The following is a 26,009-nucleotide window of genomic DNA, read 5'->3' as shown; positions in this document are numbered from 1 at the left end:
GTTTTTTTCCCCACTTAATTTTCCAAAGTTCTAGAGGTATCATGAAATCTCTTGGCCAGCCCATAATCCTAAAGCTTTTAGAAAATTTCAGCAAAATGCCCCCACCCAGACAGATTCTGCAGTCCATAGTATGAATTTTGCTTCAAAAAGAATGGGGCCCCAAATGTTTGAAACTGCATGCTAGAAGGCTAGCTGGTAATTAGTCTTCCCAGAGAGGACATTGTAAAAACAAATCATTGAGCCATTTGTTGCAGTTCTACCTAAGAATACAGTTAGTGAAAAGAGCCTCTTTGCCAAAACCCTGACAAAGAGCTCAGGATGTTTTATGTGTTTTTAAAATAGAAATCAACTATCAACCCTGTCTTTTAGCACAGCTTTGCACCAGCCCTTCTATAATATATGCGCAGTTCACTACAGGGAAGAAAGCAGGTTTGGCATTTTCATAGGAAAGAGCTGCAAGGTGATTTGAAACAGTATCTGGGGTGATTTTGTCATCGTATTTTTTATGTCTGTTATAATGGAATATGAAATTAACTTAAAACATTTGTCCCAGAGCCTAGGCTATAAAGTTGCTACAGATGCAGGAGATGAGAGCATCTTTCTGGGTCTTTTTTAAAGGCATTGGGCAGTGGAGTCTACTGTCAATTTCCCACTAGAACTATCTGAAATGGTGGCATCAGAGTGGTTCACAAAGGGGATCTAATGGAATTTGGGGAAAGGGTCAAATGTTCTGCATTACCTAAGGAAACTCATGTGAAAGTCTGTTGTCCCAGTGGCATTTCCTGGGCATTTTTTCCCATAAATGTCTGGCAAATTGTGGTTGTCCTTGGGAGGCAAATGCTGCCAGGGGAATACCGCTGGAGGGGCAGGGCAGGAATTGCTCTGGGTTTTGCTGAAGTTTCAGTTATGGGAGTAGGTGGTTCTGTATATATTGATGTGATCAGAGGCCTGGCCAACTTAACAGTCCCCAGGAGCTCTCTAGCAGTGGCTTCTTGTGGCTTAAGGTGTCCAGTATGCACTGTGGAGAAACACAGGAGAGATTATCAGGAAAGAGTCCATTGCTCCAGTTTAGTTTCATGCCAGGACAGAAGCGGCATAGTGCTCTCAGCAACCTTACTAAACTTGCCTCCTCCACTACATCGGACATGGCAGCCCCTGTGATAAGGCAACCCTGGTGCAATGCAACATCATAGTGTAGAAGCTTTCCTTGTACTGCTCAGGGGCTCGAGGCCACTCAGGAGCACAGATTGGTAGCTCTACAAATGCCTGTTTCTTTGGAGGCAATGTGTTTTTCTCCTTTAATTTCACAGCCAGGTTGTATTTAAAAGAGAATATGCATGTGATGCTGAAGAGTATTTAGTGACTTTTCTGGACTTTTTGGAATGCTTGATTTGAATAAAGGCTCTCTGCTTACTCCCCATTGCTGTACAGCCTGGGGATAGGGCATCTCACTAGCCAGCTCTGAGTGAGAGCCATACTCTCATGGTGAATGAACAAGCTGGCAGTTCTGACTAGTGGCAGGACCATCAGATGCAAGGGGAGTGCTTTAGCCATCATCCTTAATCTGGAGTTTCTTGGTGGGAGCAAGGAGTACCTTTCCATTTAGCACCCTTCCCAGAAACTTGAGTGTTTGTGAAGTTTAGAATTAAAAACTGAAAGGAGGCCTCTCTTGCCAGGCACTGACTGTGCTTTGAGATTGGATGTCAAGTGCCAAAGACTGTGGGAGAGGTTTTGGACCAACAGAAACTAGGAAACAGCAGAAACTTCCCAAGAGATCCTGCTCTATGTCCCATCTTGTGTTCCCAGGAGAGTCTGAGAAAACCAGTGGATCATGAGCTGGAGCCCTTTTGCCAGGGGAAGCAGTGCAAACACATATTCTTTTTGTTTGACAGCAGGAGTGAGCTGCACACAAATGTCTTGCTAATTAAGCTGCTGTAGGAAATGGGAACTCAGCCAGGCATACAAAGAGCAGGGGAAAAAACCCAAAATGAAGTGAGTTAATATTAGCACAAGTTAAACCAGCCTCATCATGAAGAACCATAAGGGAGAAGGAGAGGGGCTAAACAAGGTCATGAAAAAAGATCAAATTGTGAGTGCATATACACAAATGCATGAATACTTTGACAAAAGCTAGTGGTGGATTCTTGAGAGGCCAATGCAGCTAAGTTCCTGCTTTGTTACATAGATAAATTGCCAAAGGAAACATTATCCAGACAGTTCTACTTCAAAGGCAAAACGACAAGCTTTGGGGAACTTGCGGTACTTTCAATCTGGCCAATAACCAAGTGTAAAGTGTAAAATATACATGTTTAGGAAGTAGGACACATGCCGTTCAAGACAGGCCTTTCCCATGCTCTCAGACCAGTGCAGCTTCATTTGATGTGCAAATGCATGATGTGTGATCTGTCCTGGCAATGTGCTGCCTGCCAGCAGCACAAACATTTCACAAGCACCCTTTTGGGTTACTTCAGCCTGCTGTGTGCACAGCCTCCTTGGCAACCTCTGCAGCCAGAGTTTTTCTTACAGTCTGTTGCTGTTGTGGTTGCACAATCCAGGTTTATTTAGCAGGTCTTGTCAAGAGACTCCAGGCAGATAAAACCACCTCAAAACCAGCCTGGAATTGCAGGATTTGATGTTAGATACTAGGATTAAATGACAATACAAGGAATGGTTACAGTAATGCACTGGGGAATATAGCAGTAATATAGACTTCATTGATCCTTAAGGGAAATTGTCCCCACAGATGTCCCAGTCTTCCTGGGCATTGGAGACTTAGGGGCATTACAACTGTTGGCAAGGGCCCTCCATAATGTGTTTATAAATGTCACCTGAAATCAGGTGAAATAATGTTCCCTGGAGTGCTTCCTGGTACTGCAGGCACAGCTAAATATGTATGTGCTGTGCACAGTACAGGACAGCCTCTGCTGCTTGATGAAACTCATCCTATAAACCCATGAAAAGTAATGGTGCAAATGCTCATCATAGAGAAGCAGTGGATCATGGGTGCAGTCCCTTTTTTCAGTAGTGCCTCGAGTGGATTTAAATTTGTTGATATCATTTAAAAATAGTTATGGTCTTTACAGTGCAACTGGTCTCTAGAGTACCTGCGCTAGGGGGATGAGATTCGCTTTTAGTGAGGGTTCAGGATTTAAACTCAGCTGGCTGAACTGGTTTGGAACTAACCATTCTGGTGAACTAGGGCACGTAGATGTGCTTTTTCTCCCCCTCTAACAGTAAGTAAGGGGATTAGGGACATTCTGCAACAGTTCTGGTGATTTATCCCAGTTGCACCAAGAGGCAAGTCACCCTTGTGCCTCTACTTAGTGTCTGTGGGACAGATTCTCAGTTATAATTGTGTGCACAGCCTCTAGGCCTCAATCTTAGATAGCCAAGCACTTGGCAATGAGCACTACCCCAGTGTAGCAGCTGTGGATACACAGACAGCTTAACCTGCTCTTCACTACTAAAATGACTCGATGCGCACTGCAGCCAGCTGTAATAATCTGTTGCTTGTGTTAACTTTGAATTCCAGTGTGTCAGTTCTGGTCCTCTGAGAAAAATTAGGCAAGTGCTTATTGAAACCAGCATCCCAGCACTCCACATTGTGCTGTGTGGAAGAGGAAAGTGGGACCCCAAGCCCTAGTAGTAGCATTTTCTAGCCACACTTCAGTCACATGAAATTATACCACTACTCTCACAGCAGCCTAATCTATACTTTTAAACAATGGCCCAAATTCATGCTGAAGTCCCTCACTTTGCTTCAGAAGTTCCAGAGCTTTCTGGCAGAGCCACACATATAGTTCCCTGCTATCTGTGCGCTGTCAGTGGACACAAGATACAGTGAAGATACAGAAAGAATTAATCAGTCAGCTATGTGTTTAACAAGGATGAGGAAGAAAGATGCGTTTTATGCAGCTGTAGTCTAATGTGCTGAGAGAAGTCTGTTTGAATGGGTTGGGAATGCTGATGGCACCTAATAGCCATAGAGGTTTTTCCCGCTTCCTGATAGATATAGTACTGAGAATATCAGTCATTGTGGTATGAGGTTGTTATGAGAAAAATAACTTCCTTTGTTGATGGACTTAGCATGCAGTAAATGGAGATGTATGGATGCAAATGTAGCGTTATGGTTGTAAATGTAGCTCACCAGAGCACTAGAAGTGACCATGCAGAGAGCCGTAACAAAACAGTAGAGTATATTGCTTGTCTTTGACTTCCTCTCAAGCTAAACTGGTGCTCTGAATTCAGTGTTATTATCGGTTCTCTTTTTTTTCTGGGGCAGAACTGAGAAATACAAGGGCACTGTATCACAGTGCCTCTGCATATGCAAGGTAAGCTTTTTTCATCTTGGCCTGTGTGGGGAGGAAGAGAAAGAGCATTCTTTGTAACAGGTCACCAATAAATGCATGAATGCTATTCAAGTAGTATCAATATCCATCACTTTGTCTGAAGGCCACAGAACTTAAATTCTTTTTGTCTTTCTTCACATCCTTTTCCCAGAAGAAATGCACAATTATTTCTGAACTCTCCCTTTACTACTACTGTATACACATTTATTGATACATTTACTTTCACTGGCTGGGGCTCCACAGAGTGCTTATTTACTATGGACTGAACTTTGCTCATTTCATTAGATGACAACACTCCTTGTTTTTCAGTGGGTTCCAGAACAGTCTTCATTTTGCTTTCAGAAAAGCACTCCATTACTTCTGCTTATGTGACTGCTTGGAGCGGTGAGACAGGTTGCAAACAGGTCATAGAGACAGGGAATATGGAAAGTGCTAATTGTCCATTCACAGTCCCATGACAGAGTGTTGTCCATGCCACTAGTTAAGTAGAAATGAAGCTCTGCTTAATATATTCCTGATATGCCAGACTTTCAGGAACAGGACTCCTTTTTGAGAGTGCAATTTCACTCCTATTTTTAAGTTTTATTCTCTTTTATGCCATCTGTTTTAGTCAAGTTACTTTATCTGTTGTGATTGCCTGTAGAGTGTTGATTAAACCAACAATATTATTCTGTGACACTGAGGTATAACCATTGCTTGCCATACAATGAAGTAGCTTCGCTTTATTAACTGAGTAATTACTTTATCTAAATAGGCACCATTTCAAAAGAGGAATGCTGTTCCTGGCAATGAAAGTAACCCTGGAATAAAGGGATTGCTTGAGGGAGAGTTGTATGGTACCTGGCCATGTGAATTTTTCTGGCTGTCTAATAACATTCAGTCAGTCCTTTTCCCCATTTTAACATTTTGAAGTTAAAGGCAAGTAAAATATCACTCTATATAAGATCTGGGTATTAATTTAATCATATCTGTGACTCATCTACTAGAGAAAGAAAAGGCATCATGATTTTTTTAAACATTATCCAAAACTCAAGCTGTGATGCAGCAGTTTGCAAGGGTGCCCCACTGGTTCTGCTGATTTCAGACCTTCCCCAATAGCTAAACTTTATGACCATGAGGGTGAGGATGAACTTCGGCTATGACCTAGATCTGCAATTCACAAGTGGTTTTCATACAGCTGCAATAATATTCCAGAAAATGTAACTGGCCTTTTACTTCATTCACTTTTGCAAATGAAAATGAAGCTACTGTGAGAGCAGATCTTTTGCTAAGAAAATATTTTAAAAAATATTTTTATAGCTCTGTCAACAATAAAGGAGTCTCACAGTCAAAGTCTTTCTCTAAACCTTTTTAATGGAAAAAACTTCATAGAAAATATCCTTTTGCTTTTTTAATAACATATAACTATATACATGATTAAAAACTGTAACAAAAAGCCGCAGGGACTGGAAAAATGTTTTGTTGGATCCATGCAGATGGTACATTTCACAAATCCATGTACATCAAATGAAGCTGCAGTGACAGGGTTGAAAAAAATGGCAACTCTGTATCATTTACCTGAATGTACTGGGAATAAAGCACAGACATACAAAATACACAAAAAGAATACAAAAGAGTACACGGTGTAAATGCTGTTAGCACAGGAAGTTTCTTTTTTAAGTAAATAGGAGAAAAGTAAAATCTCCTTTTTCACATTTTATATTGCAGTTTAAAAGATAACTAATCTCTTATTTGCTGTATTTTGTTTTTCTTCACTCTGACATACACTACAGTAGAAGTATATGGCATTTGCATTTAACAACTCAGGAATAAGTAAGTTGATTCATCTCCATGCCTGTGAATGTACTGTCATTTCTGAATAACATCGTGTATTCATATTGCTTTAAAAACCACATACACAGTTTAACATGAGTTAGAAATACAAAATATTGAGGGCCATCACACTACAAAGTGCTGGATACTCTTGTCCTGATCCAGCAGTATGTTTAAGGACACACACAACTTCAAATCTAAGAGGAATTCCTCAGAGAGTAAAGGAAGTTAAGAACGTGCAGAAATGATTTGCTGATCAGGTCTGGAGTTTTCAACAGTTCGTAGTAAAGACTCTGCAGCTAGGAAACTGTTACACCTGAGGCCATAATTCTGTCCTTACACCCCAGATAATGTAGCTATACAGTGTAGATGATTTACTGTACTTTTAAAATAAATTTTCTTAATTCTAAGTTAAAACATAAAATGAAGCCACTTTTTAAAAAGTCTGGGGAATTGATGAGCTCCGCAGCTGGAAAGAAGAAAGAGATGGTGTTTAGTTTGTTGGTTAGAAGAGATTCTGTAAGCAGCAGGTAATAACGTGACAAGTTTTATAAACACCTCATATTTTTGCTCATATTTTTGTCCTGGGCCAAAAAAAGAACAGACATAATTGAAAAGTCAGTACCAGCCAGTAAGCTCACCTGAGGCTCACAAGTATGGTGAGGATGGCAAGCCATCATTTAGTAAGAAAAAGTCAAGCTTACTTCTTGTCAGGTGGCCTTTTGCTGGGTTCTTCTTGCTGTAACAAATACTTAATAATTCTCAGTGTAATCACAGGCAGTTTAATAGCAGACAAATAAATGGAGTCTGCATGTGCATATACTTGTTTCAAAAAAAGAAAAAAGGTGAAAACAACAGTAAAACCACCACCAAAACTAGACAAGCAGTGAAAGCTGAAATACTTTGTGAAGCCTTGGGATCTGTTCCTGTTTGCTATAACACCCTCCCACCCTGTCTGGCCGTGCTCTTTTGGCAGGCAGGTAAAATCTTTTAAGTTCCTGTAAATGAGGGAGGATTTTTGCTTATAGCAAGACATAAAGTAATTATGAAAATAAGCTTTGAAAACCAAATCGCTGTGAGTCATGAAAGCCAAATCTCACTGATAAGTATTTGGATTTTGTTGTCCATATAATGGTTTGATTCCCTCCCCAGTTTGACCTCTTTATGTTAGCATGCTAATTGGAAAGTTGCCAATATACCAGTTTTTGCCTCGTTACCATTCAGAGTTTTTTATTTTTTAAGAGCATCAATGATACTTGTTTATGTTGTTCATTGCTAGCATTTTGGGTAAAAGCTGGCTTGTAAAGCCCTGATTGAAACTAGAATGTCAGTACAAGGCAGGTTTGAGAAGGCAACCTGAAAGCAGTAAGACTTTGTTTATTTAAACAAGAGATAAATGTGTGTATGCATGCATTTGCATTTAACAGTTTTATAGCTAGAACTGTTATTAAATTATGCCCAGTAGCAATTTTATCTCTTGTTATGATTTGTTTTATAAAGATGTAATGATTCTCAGGAGTGTTTTATGAAAACATGCAGAGTTGGTTTGCATTATGGATGCAGTTATGTGCCCAGTATATATGTTGCAACTTAATTTCTTAAATAGATATTGTGTATCACTTTTTATTCCTGAGTGCTGGTCTCCATAAGGAATAGAGAGGGTGGCATCATGTGCTCTTCTGCACAGCATGGTCCTTTGTCATTTTAAGAATTCTTCTGAGGGATCTTTATTGTCACAGTTTTAACTTCAGAATATTCTCTCAATCCACATTCACCCCTAAAAAACAAATTGCAGCATCAGCTTACACCAGACAATTCTTTATCAAGCAAAAACCTGCAAAGTGATTCCTTGATAAAGTTAAGATACACCTGAAATTCTCTGCTTAGGTTTTTGTTGTACTATGATTTTGTACAGGTTTTCCTTTCAGAGAACCTGAACATAAAGTTTCAGTGTAGGTCAGAAGAACAATGGATGGCTCCAGCATTTGATAAGGAGATACAGAAACACCGTCCGTTGATGGAACTGCTGGGAGCGAATTGATGCCCTCTGTCCTTTCCAGATCTTGAAAATATCCAAACACCAAGACCTACACTACTGGCTAGTGAAATTACTGCTTATATTTGCACTCAAGAGAAGGTCAAAACAGTACTATGGAAAATGCACTACTCACAACCCTGGATAAAGATGAACTTGACTCCTAACCCACTGATCTTTTTTTCCCTGACATAATATCCAGCAGCAGAAATCAGCATTTGCACAGTGTGACCAAGCGTTCTGCTTGATCAGATTTCCACTAGATTTACGTAGAAGACCTCTTTTTGTCCTGGCACAGCATCTTATGTAAGATCCTCTATACTGGTAGAAGCTAGCCACTTACTAGGTCCCAGTCATCTGACACATAGCTCTGAGGGGTACATGTTCTGTTTTAGATAAATTATGCTTAAGAAGCGGGTGTTTCTGAATGCCCTGTAGATTTTGTTGTAGTCAGCTCCAGCCTGGCTCATCTCTTAGGCAACTCTGCTGAGGTTTAGTGTGGATATTGCATGGCTTCTTGGGAGTTATGCTTGTCTTCTCTGAAGTATAGGTATTTGCATTTTGCTGTGCATATTTTAAGTAATGGAGAAGTGTGTTCTCCTCAAGTCATTATTTAAGTTCTGATATGTCTGCTGGATGCTGTGTATGAGGTAAAGCAAACAATGTTCCCACCTCAAAACAGGTATGATCCAAATCTGGAAGTAGAGTATCTCTTCCATACAAACTGACGAGGATTCTGTTGCACAACATCTTACAGACGTTTGTTTCTTGGTTAAATTCTTATCCCCACCCTTAAACCACACACAATACTGCTCCCTTACTTATATTAAAAAGTGCTGGCATGCATGTCATGTTAGCATGTTTACTATTTGACACTGCCTTCCCTCTGGATCTCCCTATGCAGAATTTAATGGCAGCTGCACCATAAAAAATATTTCAGGGGAATTCCTCAGAACCTCCTTATAGTAAGTGTTGCTTTCAGACGGGAGTGAGGGGCCACTGTTCAAAGCAATTAAACCCCTCTGTATGGTCCTGGTGTTGCATAGCCTACTTTGTATTTACCTCTACACTGTAAATTTTACACAAAATATAACATCAGGGGAGGAACTCCTGTAATCTTCCTTGGAAAGTTAATTCATTTGGGCAGAAATACTAGTATTTACCAGCCCATTTTACTCCATCTGCAGTCTTGAAAACTTTCTGATGTTCCTGTTGGCTTGGTAAGCCTTACATGTGATACAGTGGTTGATATTTAACTCAGCCTGATGATTCAGTAGGCATTTTAAGATTTACTAGAGTCTTAAGTACAAGGTTCCCATTGATTTGGACCACCCCACCCCCAGCTTTCAGTAGGAAGTGGTAGATTTGCTTCCAAAGAATGACCAGAAACTTTAGTTATTTATCAGACTCAGCTGAACCACAGAACCATTCCCTTTTGGCTCAGTGGAAGCTGTCACCGGGAGCTGCATGGAGCCCAAAAACTAATGCTAGTAAGTCTCTCTGTGTGAAAGTTTCTGCTTGATTCAGTAGGGCTGTGTCTTGGCTCCAGGCACCTGTTAGATACATGTTTGCAAGTCAATAGATAACCTAGCCAACGGAGTATCCAGTGCCTTTATGTATGTTCCAACTGCCAGTTGGTTTCTTATCTTGGGCTGGCAAACAAAATTATATTTATTGTCTGTTTCTTCAGCTCAAGGCTTCAGGGCATTACACATTTGTTTTCTGGCCAAAAGTTTGGAAGTGGACAACTGTGATGACTTCTAAGGCAACTATTTTTCAAAGGTTAGAAAGCTGCTCTAGCTGAATAGGAAGGTGGGTTATTCCAGATATTCAGAGCAGATAAGTCAGTGTGTGTTCAATTAATGGTCTCACTTGTCCCCACAGCCTAATACAGGGAAGTAGGGCAGGGTGAGAACAAGAGTCGTGTCTGTGAAAAGGAAGGAGCCCATGGGTCAAGTTTGCATGATGCTATCCCTTGGTTGTGTAGGTGTGAGGGAAGTGGAACATAAACTTCATAAAGAAGTATTACATACTCTCTTCCCTCCCTCAGTCCGAGAGAAAAAAGATAAGGACAATAATTATAACTCCAAGTCATTCTCCTGCCTGCACTTCTTTTTGGGAATGCAACTATGCACTGCTGTATCTCGGAGCTATCCAGACAATAATAATTCCTATGACATTAAAGGATAGCTCTGGAATAGAATGGCACCTCCTTCCCATGAAGACATTTGGACAGAGACCAGAATTTGGGGGGAACTCTAATATTAAACAGCCACATGTGGATATCTGGGATGAGTCATCTGATTTCTAGTGCCAGGAGTTAAATTTTACACTACTCAGGGAGTGATAAGAAGCTTTAAAGAAGTGTAAATGTAAAAAACCCCCACCTTTTAGACTCCTTTAAGAATACAAGAATATTGTAAGTAGCCTTAAAGTAAACAGAAATCAGTTGTATTGTGCACATGAGTTCTGGTTCTCTACTGGTATGCACATACCCTGCTACATTTTGTGGGATTGTAAAATGAGTATAGAAGATCTCAACTTTGTATTCATTTTTTTATCCATGTGTGATACAAATCTGTGAATTTAAATGCAGGAACAAAACAAGTTCCAGATAATACAGTGCTAGCACAGACAGCACAGTAGCACAATTATGATCTGGCTGTAACATAGTGTTAGCTTAGCAATGACACACATATGGACACTTTCTCTTTTTTTTTTTTTTCTTCTTGAATTGCCTGACTCAACATTATTTCTGCTGTAAAATGTATCCCTTAAAAACAGGGATCTAAGAAACCATGGCATTTTAATAAAAAATATGCAGATATTAATGCAGGGGGGAGGAGGTGATTTAGAAGGTGATATCTGATCAAAGAGGTTTCAAAAGGAGTAGAATAATTACTCATAGGTAGCTTTTCAGGCATCTTTGTGAGAGAGAGATTACTGGCATTCCAAATATTTATTATGATTAATATTTTCAAAGCTGTAGATGGGAATCAAGTGTACGACTACCATAGATTTTTCCATGGGAGCTGGGGTGCTGCCTGTTTCCCCCCCCTTTCAAAAACTACGATATCAATATGTGAATATTTTGCTTGCACAGTTAACCTCCCTGAAGTCAATGGGGTCACTCTTGGGTATCAAGTTACTCATGTGCTCTATCGAGCTTAGTAGTTTTAGAATATTTTCACAATGATAAGAGTTAGATGAGCTGACATATTTATGCCAGTGTGAGATCACCTCATAACTCATGAATGTGGAGAATAGTATGAATGTGTTATTCAAAGTACTCCCTAATGAGGGAAAATATTTCAGACTACATAGAGCTTATTTTATAGTTGTATACTTCAACATATTTAAAGTTTTAAAGACTTTGACCTTACTTCAGTTTTACTGCTCAGTTTGCCATTAGCCATAAGCTATTTTGAAAGCTTAGGTGAGACATATCTGGTATACATGCCTCCTGCACAGAAATTAATTGAATCCTTTGTATGCATAACCAATCTGGGGCTGATGCAATTGCTAAACTTCCTTGTGATTGTAATGAGAATTAAAAACTGGTAAGACTTTTAATTAGCTACATGGGACAGTATTTGAGCATGGAGCTCCATTTCAAAATATTTGCCACTTAGTTCTAAATGGAGTAAGACAGAAAGCTTTGTAATGGAAGGTGGTTTTTTGAAAGGGATGTAAACACATTTGTCTATCCTTCTCTAGGCCTGATTTTATTTAACATTGTTTATAAATCTGGAAGAGACAGATAACATTTTAATAAAATTCAGATGCACCTATATTAATAAATGTAGGAAAAAGTGAAGAAAGGAAAAAAATAACAAGAGAGACAAAATATAAGGCAAAAGAACTCTGAAACAAGTACACTAACCCAGTCAACAAGCACACAGCAGTACCAAAAAGAGAATCTTTCTGCAAAACTGCTGGTTAATATAGCTAAGAAAAACTCTCAGAAAACACAGGTTACAAGTTCAGAAAAATGCTCATAATTTTTCAGTTCCTTTCAAAACAAGAAGGGAATTCCAGTAACTTTATTCTGCTATGTCAAAAAAAAAAAAAAAAAAAAAAAGAAAAGAAAATGGTCTTACCATGTAAATCAATTGCATTTAGAACTGGCAGTGATTATCAGCATATTACATTATGTGCTGATCCTCAGATGGGAATATTTCCTGATCTTAATTTGCATGGAAGGATCCACTAATGTTTATTAAGTTGTAGAGCTGAAAACAGTTTAGAAGACAGCAGTATAATACTTACATCTCTCTCCCATTGCCAGACATTTTGAATCCTCCAAAAGGACTTTGGGCATTTAAGGCATTGTAGCAATTTATCCTGTAAGAGGAAGAGGCATTAAGTCCAACTGGGCTGTCAGAGAGACCTTTGGACAACTGAGGGAGAAGCTGAAACTTGTGGAGCTAAGGACACTGTATACCTCTTACTAATAACAAACTTGTCTTATGTTGAAAAGAAATGAGGGATTTATGCCACAAAACCAACATTCTGCTCCTTATTCAGGAGGAGAATGGGATTTGGCCTGTGAGGACTGGAGGAGGGCACCAAACACTTGGACTCAGCTTCCATAATGAACTGTTAATCTGCTGACAAACCTCAGTGCCAGAGGTTATAACACGGAGCTATTAGATTTGAATTTGTCCTTTTTCTTCCTGATATCTTGTGGATCTTTAGTTTACCCAGGCTTGACATCCCAAATTGCAAGCTATTAAACTCTAGAAGTGGCATTACCTACTCCTAAGGACTAGAGAGAAGAGGTGTCCCCTCAGCTCCTGAATGATGTAGGAAGTACATGATTCTTTCTGCCTTTAGCAGAAACCTCACAGGATTCCTCTGCTCTACAGAAAGGATCGTTTATACTCTGCTTTGTTTGTTTGCTTTGTTTGTTTTCAGTAATGCCATTCAGCAGTGTGGCTAATGGGAAGCAAGGCACATTTACAGTTTTCAATAGCATTCACCTGCAGTGAGTGGAGTCATAACACCTCCCTACAGCTGTTCCGTATCTTGGTTAGTGGTTCACCACTAGGATGGTCTATATAAACATTTTTCAGACAAAGTGTGCAAAACTGAGGTGCCATAATGATAGTGAGTCAAATTCTTTATCTCCAAGAACAGGAGTGTGATAACTTCTGCCTTACCAGACTGTCCCAGCCTGCATTGCTGAAGAGACTGTCAGGGCCTTGTTTATGTCATTTGTAAAGACAGCAGCTACCAGCCCAAAATCAGAATTGTTGGCTCTCTCTATAACTTCATCCATGGTTTTAAATCTCAGTATTTCTTGAACAGGCCCAAAAATCTGCAACAAAGATTAATCATTAATTAATAAACCAGCCCACTCAGAGACAATTTATTCCTGTTTTATTCTGCTTTTTTAATTGTCTTCTCTCTCCTGTTGTACTCTTTACAAATTCCCACAGCAACATTTAACAGTGGTAATAGCTGTCTGTAAAACTGCATGAATTTCCCAAAGCAGTTGCCTCAGTGGAACTCAATCATTCTTCCCTTATCTCTTTGTCCTGGTTTTGGCTGGAATAAAGTTAATTTTCTTCTTGGTAGCTGGTATAGTGCTGTGTTTTGGATTTAGTACGAGAATAATGTTGATAACACACTGAAGTTTTAGTTGTTGCTATGCCGTGTTTATAGTAAGTCAGGGACTTTTCAGCTTCTCATACTGACCTGCCAGTGGAGACTGGGAGGGGACACAGCCAGGACAGCTGACCCAAATGAGCCAAAGGGGTATTCCATACCATGTGATGTCATGCCCAGTATTTACACTGGAGGGAGTTGGCTGGGGGTGGGGGGGCATCATGGCTCAGAGATTGGCTGGGCATCAGTCAGTGGGTGGTGAGCAATTGTATTGTACATCACTTGTTTTGTATATTCTCGTAGTAGTAGTATTTTCCTTTCCTTTTCTGTCCCATTAAACTGTCTTTATCTCAACCCACAAGTTTTACTTTTTTTTCCTGATTGTCTCCCCCATCCCACTGGGGTGGGGGGGAATGAGTGAGCAGCTGCATGGTGCTTAGTTGCTGGTTGGGGTTAAACCACAGAACTCTTCTTTGAGGTCTGAGACTTACAGCCTATGACAAAAATTGATCTCCTTTACTCAACTGATGTCATCAGTTGCTGTGTGCATAAGGAGTTCTGAAAAGATTTTACTTTTTTTTTTTTTTTTTTAATATAGTGGTAACTCTCACTTTAAAGCTTTTGTCTCAGGAAGTAAACAAAAGAAAAAACCCCCCATCTTTAGGACATTCTAAAATGATCCTGTCTGTGTGTGTGAATACCTCCTCCTTGGCAATCCGCATGTCGTCTGTTACATTGGAAAACACCGTAGGTTCTATGAAGAAGCCTTTTCTTCCTAGTCCTTTACCCCCACATTCAAGTTTTGCTCCTTCAGTAATGCCACTTTCAATCAGTTCCAAGATCTTGTTGTATTGTTTTTTATCAATCTGAAAGAGAGAAGAAGCCATTTGGCTTGCAGACCGTGCACTTGACAATCAAGTCAAAATTGGTTTTTTAGGCAAGTCATGTCCCAGTGGGTAGACTTAAATGCTTATGTTCACTACTCTTTGAGCTGGAGATCCCACAGATCTACACATAACTGCTGACTGTAACCTAGGCTCAGTCTTCTTAAGGATGTGTCGTCTTATGTATGTGGCTCAACCCACATTCTTGCTAAGCAATCATCTGGTTTATAAGTACAAAGCAGATTATTTTTTGTCCCAGGTTAACTTCCTGAAAATGGTATAAGCCCAGCTGGTTATTAGTGGCAGGAACATTTTCTAAAGACTTATTTCTAATTCTGCCCATCTTTTGCTTAGAATTCTTGACTGTCTAGTGGTCTACAAGCACAGTTATGGTCATAGGCAATTCTTGAAATTAAGTGCCCACAGCGACTTTTGGGAGCTTCTCACAGTTTACAGCCGTATCTTTGGGGCTGAAGATCAGAATATTGCAGTTAAAGCTGGGAGACAAACTTATTGATATTTAAGATGAGAGTTTTTACTTAACAAGAAACACCTCTGAGCTGCACGGATTATCTACTCCTTTAGAATTTTAATCTGTAAAACGTTTATCATGTCAGCTACCCTGAACCGTGAGTGAGTATGCAGTGACTGACCTCTGTCTTGCTAGTTTAAACACTTCCAGGCACCTTCAGGGCTGTAGAGCGGAAGCACTGTTCCTTTACCTGTGGACCTTGTTCCGTAGTTGGGTCAAAAGGACTCCCCACAACTCTCCGCTTTGCACGTTCTACACTTCTTCTAACAAACTCTTCATAGATTGATTCTTCCACATAAATCCGTGAGCCTGCAGTGCAGCATTGACCTTGATTGAAGAAGACCCCTTGGTGAGCTTGTTCCACAGCATAGTCCACTGAAAAACCAAGACAGCATATGTTGCTCTGAAACATCATAGACACATCTGCTATGCTACCAGTGTCATGTGTATTACATAGTGCCATATTCCCAAAACTTCAAAGCAGAAGTAGGATTTGGTTAAAAAAAAACCAAAACAGTGACCAAATCAAATCATACTATTATTGTGCCACGTCATAAATGAAGATAATTTGTTTCATTTTGTGTCATAATTCCTGTGAATATACAGAGTTTTTAAACATGTCTAAGGTTTTTTTTTCCTATTTATTCCACACTGGACACAGCCATACTGGAGGGATATTAGGAGCATTACAACTGTTTCAGAAAGACTAGATTGCAAGGGACCACTTTGGACTTCAGGCATTGTCTAGCTAAAGAAGGGTCCATAGGTAATACATTCCACATGCCATCTTGTGACACAAGCCACAAAATATCGCAGATTGTGCCCCACATTACAGAAGTCTGTCTGACTGGGGTCAGTAGAGGAGGGGAAAATTTGTCTGTGATCCCAAGTTTGCACTTGGTTTAATACTGCGTGTGTGAGAATTACAGCCAACCAAGTACTTGAGAGAATTTGACTTTGAGAATGGCAAGACCTATCCTTCCCAAAAAGCCAGATTATTTTTCTGCAAGACAGAAACATCTTCCTGGCCTATACAGATGACTGGATAAGGCTTTAAAAATATAGGTCAATTATAGAACAAGATTTTTACTCTAACCTCCTCGGAGGTACAACTAACACATCCTCTACCCAAGCAGGAGAGAGGATCCAGCCATATTTAGACATTCAGAGCTAAATACTCCCATTGGGTGTAATAGCTAACTAGACAAGAATATTGAATTTATCCTTAAACAGTGATGCCCTACAGCACTGTAGTACCTCTGTTATTAGCTGTAGCACTTTAGAGCATTGCTTAAAGTATGATCTTTTATGGAATAAAAAAAAAGCAACAGTGCTTTACTTTCAGCACATCCTGGACAACTCCATCTAACAAATGTCTTACTCTGCCCTGAGCATGGTCTTGAAAAAAATATTATATAGGACGTTCCTTGGACCACATTCAAATTTTCCCAGGCAGTTCCATGAAGATGGAACTCATGGAAAACACTAGTGGAGAGAACTGATTAACTGATGTTTCTTCCTCTATTGTTAACACAGGTTTTCACCATAAGCGGGGCTCTAACCATTCTCCTTGGGTTTTTTGGTGCACTAAACTTTGACAGCTTTGTCATGCTTTCTGCTAACTTTTGGCACACAGTGTTCCTCAAACAGAACAAACAGCTCATTTGGAATGGTGAGCAAATTGTCTGCTGTTCTTAAATAATCAGAGCTTTGAAGTCTGAATCTCAGGTCAATTACTGGTGGTCGTAATTATGGGAAGACCAGAGAGCTTTAGTATGATATACTGTGGAACAGACAGTCCTGAAGAAGACTCTGCTCTCCTCTGTGCCCTGTTAACTCCCCTGTTGCCTGCACCTTCTCCCCAGGTCCTCAACCTTATTTGGCAAATATAGCAAGTCACAGATAAACTACAGCTCTGTGTGGCAGCTAGGAGCATTTGCCCTTCCCTGTGGAAGGCTCTAACACAGACCTGCCCCCAGCATATACTACTTCTACTAGAAGTGTTCAGGTGATCCAGTCTGAGTTAGAGTTAGTAGGTTAGGAACATCTGAGATGTGGTGATTTCTGGTGGGAGATGGAGATAAGTAACTGGGGTAGAAGGCTGTAACATCTGCACCTCGCTCCAGTTGACAGGAGCCTTTTTAGCTTGCCAGGATGACTGTGGCTGTAATTTAGACCCCCCCAACTTGGTAAAACATTTCTCTGTAGAAAAGCTGCTATAAGTTCTTAAGTTTTACCTAGTCTTTCAGACGTTGGTGAGTTTTGAAAATGCATATAGGATTGTAACCAGCTCTTGTAATTCATGCTATTCAGAATCATTCTTCTATTCACTTTCCCGTTTTAAATTCAAAGACCAACTTCTTATATGTCTATTTATTTGGGTTACAAAGTTCTCCGAAAATGCATTCAGTACAGTGTGCCTGCGCACAGCCTGAAACAATAGCTCAAAGCAAGGTGTGAACTGTCCCATTCATCTTAATGGGGTATTAAGTTCAAAATCTCCTGCTGACAATTGAGATATCAACATTTTCAACTATTTAATTGCTGATCATTTAAGCAGAAGCTTCCAGTTTGTGTTTTTATGCTATCCTAAATGGCTATCCTGTCCTGTACCTTCTCAGGTGCCAAAAATCTCAGCTGCATAACATCATCCAGCTGCCAAAATCTTCAGCTCCCTGCTGACAATGGCAATGAGGGTATTTCAATACACAATTCTTCAATTGTGAAAATTTAAAAAATGGAATAATCTCCATTTATAGCTACTATCAAAACAACCTAACAAAGGAATACTGCACTGACTAGAATAGCAACTCAAGTGTAAATTAAAGCCCTGCCTTTTTATAATTGCCATGAAGCAAAAAAATCACAGAATTTCCAGATTTAAAGCACTAAACTACCTTGCTGCAGAGTTTAGGATGACAAATGTGTATGGGACCATGACTGTGAGTAACACCATTTCTACATGCTTGGTTATAACTTTTTTCTGTTTTCTTGTTGTCTGTGAATCTGTGGGTTCAAATGTTCTTTTTATAAAAAATATCGCATCTTAGGCTGCTTCTGTAAGATTAAAAAGTGCAAGTAGATACAACTATATTGGTCCATTTCACTTTTTATGAAACATATGCCCTAAAATGAAAAAGAAAAAAAAAAGACACCACACAAACATGTTTTTAAGAAAAATGCGGAAGTGCTGACTTACAATCAGCATCTGCAAAAATAATGTTTGGGCTTTTCCCACCCAGCTCCAGTGTAACTCTCTTCAAATTACTCCTTCCAGCTGCTTCTTGGATCAGCTTCCCAACCTGAAAGGAAATGGAGACACATTTTACAGGGAATGTAGTCATACAGTTCACTTTAACAGCCAATGTTGGCTATCATTGGAACAGAGCTTTAAATAATCCAGCAGGTTGTTCAATCCAAACAGATTCTCATCAGCAGTGGACAGCTTTCCAGGTTTTTTCTAGAAATTGAGGTGCATAAGGCACAGCAGAAAGTGTTTGTACCCTTCATCCCTTTGTATCTATGCTAAAATGGCTTGGGGCTTTCTTTTAGGGTGCTTTAGGATGGCTGAATTAAAAATCTGAAAGTGGTGTAACTAGAATTACTTCCATCCCAAGTAGTGGGATGTTCACAAGGCTTTAGATACTATTATTAAGAGCTTTAGTTACATAATTTTAGTGGGAAAAAATAGATCTGATATCTGAGTATGTATTAAGCATGTATTAAACTTATTACTATTCATTAGTAATAACTGCTATCGTACTTCTTTATATAGTCTAGGTGTTAGTTACCCCAGATGATCACTGCTTTTAGAATTTATTTAATTCTTACTACTTAGTTACTAAACTGCTACCCAAGATGTTTGTAGGAGGGTGTTTATTCTCATCAAAATACAGTTTTCAGTGCCCAAAGGTTTAAGTAATTTGACCATGAAATCATGATCCAGAATATGTCAAATTCTGAGGAAATCATCAGCCTTTTCTGCAGCATTAAGAGCACATAGTAGAATACCAAGTAGGACAAGAAGTTACAAAAGCAGCATCTCAGAACTGACCCTCAGCTGCACCAGATAATCTTAATATGACGTTAAAAGCACCTCCAAAATGTCTTTGTAGACTGTGGGGTCAGCTGGAGCAGAATGCAGGCCTGTGGCTGGAGCAGCCACAAACTGCAGATCTCACCAAGGAACATGAGGGTAGATTAAATAAAGTAGCAATCTGACAGCTACATGTTTGATGTGTTTCCATGTCAGTACAGTTGGAGAAGCAGCTGTGCTCCTGGGAAATTCTCCCCTCCCTGGATCAATGAATCCAAAATAGATCAGATTCTATACTGTTGCAGTGTAACTACGCCCATTTTGCAGCTAAGGAAATAATCACAGGTAGGTTTAGGCCCCTACATGGTAAAACACAGGATTAAAAGTATCTATTGAATACTGAGAAGCTTGATAAGTGCTTTCTTTTAACTGAGACATGTTTTAAGGTCACACAAAAAATTAGATGTGAAGTGAGATGGGAGTGAGTCCAGAGCTGGACTTTTTTTCCCACATAGTACTCTGGTGTCTCTAGCTGTTTTCTATTTCTAAGGTCATGTGAGTGAGATTCCCTGCAGGAATGGGTTAATGGATGAGAAGCTGAACATCTTAGAGAACTGAAGGCAGTCTGCTGGAGAAAGTTAAGTAAGTCAGCACTGGAGTAATCAGAAAGCAAATGAAACAGAAACCAGGGCCCCCCACAGAAAAAACAAAGCAAAAACCCCACAGTATAATGAAGGAATTGTCAACCACTTCATGTACGTTTGTGATTAACTGTTTATCTGGTGATACCACAGTCGAGTGAGTATTTCTTTAAAAAAAAAAAAAAAAGGCTTATTTTCTTTACCCCTGTATTGATGGAACGGAGTGTTGACATTATCATGAAATTCCCTGCATATACCCTTAATTGGAGCTGATTTTATTGCTGTGTTTGACTGACAGCCAGACGTGAACATGAAAAAGAAGGACCCTTTCTGCCCTCCCCTCCATCCCCCCACACACTGAGCACGTCATCTGGAAATTCCAAATCTCTCAAACTGTGCTGAAAATATATACTGGAAACCAGTGAGAGTGCTGTGTTTATAGCCAGTGCCAGCCAATGCCATTCACACTCTCACTGCCTTGAACCTTTCCCTCTCAAAGAACAACCACCACCTATTTCCCCTCAGAAATTCACAAAGAGCAGAACAGACCAAGGAAGCCAGAGCAATGTGTCCAGCCCACCATCTCTCTGCCTTCCATTCTGCCACTTTAATGTCAAAACTCTTTTGTCCACTTAAATAAAGATTTTGAAAGGATTCTATGCAAACAAATGATTGGCAAATAATGCAAGTCCAAATATAATGTATATGGCAAATACTAAAACCCAAAGGGCATGGAGACAATGGTGTTAATTTGGAAAAGTATGGCCCAGACTATTGTTAATACAGGGAGGTTTTTGTCAAGTTTCCAAGTATAAACTTAGACAGCTTCACTGTGTCTTTCCCTTTAGAAGTCAGTGTAGACATCAGGATGGTAGGGCTCATGCTGCTCAGCATTTTTGTTCCCTGTGCTCCTATTGTGCCCTATGTGCTTAAAGGTTGAGAAGAGTCTTAGGGAAGGCACTAGCGCTGTGATTATTCAGTGACAAAGGCAGCCTTTTGTGACTGACGTTCTCTTTTTGGAGAAAGACAGCATGAAAGGGATAAGTGATAGTGTTGCAACCTGTATGGTCTTTCAGTACATGCTTCCTGTGGTGTCTCTCAGCTCTGTCTGTGAGCTCCCAACAGGCAGTACAGCCTTGCAGGGGAGCACTGGAAGAGAGGACTCCCCCACAGATAATGGAGCTGTATGATTATTCAGCAGGAATGTTGGCAGAGAAAGCCCTGACTCCCCATCATTGTTTTGAATAGGCTTCAAGATTGATACAAGGAGTATTCCTGGATACCTTGTGAAGTACCATAATGTTGTAAACTGCATGGAGGGTGAGGCAGATGTAATTTGGCCCATCTCAAAGAAAACAATTTGTTATTCAGAACAACAATAAAAAAGATTAAAGAAGCACTTTGCAGCACCTCTGTGCAAAATAGCTGTTTGAAGAATAGTCCTGGAAGGCTCTGTTTCTGGACTGTGAACTGTATGATGTTGGGCATTGAGAGCATATCATGATATAAAACATTCGATTGTTGCTTATTTATTTATGCCTTCTGTGTTTGGAACTTTAATGTCTCTTTCAAGAGGAGGCTTATGCAGTCACATTTTAAATACTTTGTACAGAAATTCAGTCTGTTGCCATTCATGTTCTCTTAAGTTTCTGTTTTCAGATAGAAATCAATGTTTCTAAATGGTACAGGTGGGTTTGCCTGTTACTGTTGAAGCACTGGAAGTCTCACAAGTCAAAAGCAAACCTCCAAGTTTTGTGATACTTGCTCTACAGCTCTGTCAGAATATCTGGCTTCTCCTCTGCTCTGAACCTTCCTCTGATCGCAGATACACATTTAGTCATTAGGGGAATATAGGGGAACAGCAGTCTAGCTGAACAGCAGGTAATTTTCTTGCACACTGCAGTAGACAAGACTGTGAAGGTAAGACAGACACCACAGGAAGCTATGCAGATTAAAAGATTCCATGAACTGTGCAAAAATTGACAGAGACGGACATGTTCAGTTACTTCAGCATTTTAAGTAACTGAGCTGCCCATCTTCGCTATCATACCTTTCTTGGGATATTGAGAGAATATTTGAAGAACAGTAAGTGTTTTAAGTTACAAGAGATTAAGTTTTGGAGAGATGATATGATCAGACAGAAACTTTATATGTTTTCTGGAACTGCAGTTTTCCCTCCAGCTATTGAGGCACTGGATGTTAGTTTTAGGGCAAAATCTTCAAACCCATGCTGCTGCTTACTTAGTCTGTCTCTTTTTTTTTCTTCCAGATTTTATGCAAAATCTTTCTGAGAAACATTTTAGGGCCACATGGCATGTTCAGGGTGTGTCTCCAGCAAAGACAAGTGAATTTTGAAATATTGACATGAAGAGCAGCTTTATTTGACTGTGCAATGCCCTGTGTGAGAAGCAGCCCTGAAAAGAGCATAGTGAATAGTGCAGCACAAGTAAAAAGGCAATTCAAAACAGAAATTCCTGGACAGAATCCTAAGCTATAAATGTCTCATTTGTTCCTTGGGTTAAATCCTGACCCCATGGAAGTCCGTGGCTAAACTCATTAACTTTAACAGGGCTGATACACCACCCTATTTGTTTCATTTTTAAGAAGGCGAATCCTTTTGACATATATGTTCTATAGGCAAAGAGGCACAATAGTTGTCCAAAGATGGCTCCCTAAATTCTACCAAAAGGACCAAGGAAGGAAAAGGGAAACAACTACTTTTCATTCAGGAGGCACAAGCTGTCCAAGATATGATCAAAAAGATTCAGCAGAAGCAGGAATGAAGGGTAATGTAGCCTCCCTAAATCCTCCTTATATTGAACAGGATATGTGTGTAGCATGGTGAGCTAACAGGCTTCTCAGAACAGGTTAAATCACCTTTAGGATTCTTGTTGCTAAAGCAGAAAATGCCAGGATGTAATTCTTCATGATACCCCAAACCAGCAAGAGATTGTGTGATCCAGGAGAGCTGACACAACTCATTGCTTGTGTAGTAGGTAGACATTCTGTCTACATCGTGCATTGTGACATTCAGCTCACTTCGGAAATAAAGGGAGAATCCTGCTGAGTAAATTAGAATCAGTGGTAATACAGCTGTTAGCTACAAACGTTTGTTTGGCATGAATCAATCTTGACTCTCCTGTAGTTTGCTTTGATGGTCTCTCTAGTATCTTGTTGACTAATGATGAGATCATGGTTTGTTAATCTAAGTGCATAAAGAAAACATTCTGCCAAGCAAAATGCAGACTCTTTTGCTGGGGTTTATTGCAGTTGTTTATAGACCTTTTGTTTACACAGGCATCCAAACCAATTTGTTGGATATTTATTTGGGTTACTCTACAGAACTGCATGGACACAAGCCTGAATCCTATCTCTAATCTGTCTGCATTTTAATGGGTCATAGTTTGAACGAAGTGGAAACCAGCCATTTAGGATACATTTCTTGTTGGCCAGGGCTTCAAATGTTTTGTGTGCCATCTATAATTCTCATCCTGAGAGCATTTAACAACTGGAGAGAGTTGTAAGCCACTCTGATTTGGAGGTAACCTATTTTTGAACAGAAGTGATTAGAACTCATTAAACTTTTGCAACAAGCAAAATATAATTTTTAATCCAGCCAGTGCTTTGAATGCACAGTTTTAAATGTATAACTTCTTGCTCTTCATAATCACCTCTAATCTTAAGCCCAGAGCATACTGTACTATTCCATGCGCACCAGGAACTTAGAGGTACACAGTTCCCATTCCAGTGGAGCACACACAGATGGCCAGACAGCTCACAGCAGTCAAAATGACTGTACTTGCAAAGCCTGTAACTGAATTCACAGATTTGAGTGGAAATAAAAGGCAAATGAACAGTAAAGCAGCTTCTGATGGCTGCTTTTCTCCACTATTTGAAGGCCTCTCACCTTTGCTACTTAGCAAAAATAAGAAGGTAATATGAAGAACCTCTCTGAATTTCTGATATGTATAAAAATTGTCCCCTCATTGGCACTAGTCTTGGAAATAATAAGGTCCACTGTTCATTTAACTGGGGAAGATAAAAGACTTGTATAACCTTTCCTGACTTCTGAGATCTGCAGCCCAACAGCAGACACATGGGTAAGCCACACATCCTGAGTTTGTATCTGTTCTTAAGCTCAGAAAATATAAATGACTGAGTTTTATTTTAATTAAAATGTTGCTTGTAATTTTTTAAAAGGAACCCAAACAGACAGGAATACATGGAACAGTGAAGGAGGTGAGGCAGAGAGGGGCAGAGCAAAAGGGAAAGGCATGTATAATGAACAACTGGGATAGTGTGGGAGATAGCTTAGCTTTACAGAACCACTCCCAAGATCCTAGTGAGTGAGAGTTTCACCCTACAGCTAGGGACCAGAAAGATCAAGGAGAAATACACTAAGACGTAATGAGATATTTAAATTGATTATGGGCATTCAAGGGAAGGTAAGAAAGGGATAGGAGCAAGTGTTGACATGGTCAGATTGGCTGGAAGAAAGATTGGTTTTGGCAGTTTAAATTTCATCTGATTGTGGAAGATGAGGAAAAAACATGTCAGTGAAGCCTGAGAGGAGATTGCCATAATTAAGGATGATCATGGATTAGCCCTGGTTCACTAAAAACAACACAGTAAAAATAAACACTTTTGTTAAAATGCCCATACCAAACAAGCTGCTGAAGAGTATGAACCAAAGCAACCAGAGAAGCCAAGAAAGCTGCTGGAATCTAAGGCAGCACAATATTTTTAGACTTGCTTTCATACTCAGTATGATTTTCTTTCTTTCAGTGTGACAGTTGTCAAAGTGAAATCCATAGCCTGCTGGGTGTCTGCAGAACCCTTCCTAGTGAGCTGCAGAGGGAAGAGTTCTGAGAACCATGCACTAGGGGACTGGGAGAGGAGGTGATCCATGGGAGGGTGTTTCATAAGAAGCAGGCAGGCTAAGGGATGAAAGAACTGTCAGACTGCTCTTTTAATGTGTGTGAGCTAACCCATAAAAAGAGGGGTCAGAAGGAAAGGGAGAGAGTTGGAATCGGTGATGGTACCACAGAAAAAGATCTCTTCATGATCTTCCACATATTACTTGGGGGGGGGCGGGGTGTAGTGTGTGAAAAGTAAATAGTAGTACTTAAAACAGTTTTCAAAGCACTAGAGATTCTAAGAAACAGAGAGTACAAACTGGACCAGCATCATAAATTAGAAGTCAGGATCATAAATTAGAAGTCATTTATGTGTTGTCATTGCAAAGGCGTGGGCTTGAGGCCTCACAATAGTCAGGAGTTTCAAAAGGTACTGGACTAATGCATGGATGACAAGGCCATTGGTTCCTGTTAAATACAATTGTCCACATGCACCTTTGGGCTCAGGAAGTCTTTAAATTGTCGATTACTAGAAGCTGTGAGGCTACAGCAAGGAAAGGATCACTCTACACATCCTCTCGTCTTCTATAAGCATTTGTTACTGGTCATGTTGCAAGATAAGGTGCTAGGCTGGATGGATCTTTGGTGTGGCTGTGTCAGGCTTTACTGAGTTAAGGTCATGAACTTGGCCTTTTGGCTCATATTTCTATGGATTGGGTTCTCCAAATTTTGGAAAACATTAGCATTAAATTTTTTCTAGGAAGAGCAGCCTGTTTTCTGCCTTCAAAAAAACGTTGCAGGGTTTTGTGATTTTTACAGGGAAATGGGGAGTTTTCATTAGCCAAAGTTTATACTTCAAAGGTAGAGAATTTGTATTTTTTTCCAAAAGAACCTTATGGTGAAAACTTCAGAAAAACATGTGCTTCAGACATCTAAACTTGAAGATCTTTGCTTTTGTACTGATAGGTTTTATCATTAACTTGCTCAAGTTAATACTTTTAACTGCCTTAACTAGCACCTGGATGAAATTGGGAAATGGAAGTTAATATCGTGGCATTTATGTATCCGATGGCTATTGGAAATCCACATCACTGGAGTATACAGTTGATATGCCTCAGACAAGACCAGAGAGACAAAATATTTCCATTATTGTTTCATTAGAAATTGAAATCTGTTTTGGAGAAGTCAAAAGACTCTGTGTGTTTAAAATGTTACAATGTTGACTTGCTGTTACAAAAATTCAGTGTTACAGGA

The 26,009-nt window shown here is 39.8% G+C and overlaps 1 protein-coding gene across 2 annotated transcripts in view; it reads right to left on the bottom strand.

The window, feature by feature from the left end:
- Positions 1–5,726: 5,726 nt before the first annotated feature.
- The window catches only part of ALDH1A2 (aldehyde dehydrogenase 1 family member A2), a 79,776-nt gene continuing 59,493 nt past the window's right edge, over positions 5,727–26,009 (bottom strand). For both annotated transcript variants that reach the window (XM_049812231.1, XM_049812232.1), the window contains 6 exons: positions 18,422–18,524; positions 15,413–15,597; positions 14,508–14,672; positions 13,359–13,516; positions 12,466–12,540; positions 5,727–7,938 (listed from right to left, as the gene is read on the bottom strand). In XM_049812231.1, coding sequence (XP_049668188.1) covers positions 7,866–7,938; positions 12,466–12,540; positions 13,359–13,516; positions 14,508–14,672; positions 15,413–15,597; positions 18,422–18,524 — 759 coding nt within the window. In that variant the 3' untranslated portion in view covers positions 5,727–7,865. The remainder of the gene's footprint in view (positions 7,939–12,465; positions 12,541–13,358; positions 13,517–14,507; positions 14,673–15,412; positions 15,598–18,421; positions 18,525–26,009) is intronic.

This window comes from Accipiter gentilis, chromosome 10, assembly GCF_929443795.1.
Source record: "Accipiter gentilis chromosome 10, bAccGen1.1, whole genome shotgun sequence".
NCBI classification, from domain to species: domain Eukaryota; kingdom Metazoa; phylum Chordata; class Aves; order Accipitriformes; family Accipitridae; genus Astur; species Astur gentilis.
This window is presented reverse-complemented; position numbering and strand designations above follow the sequence as displayed.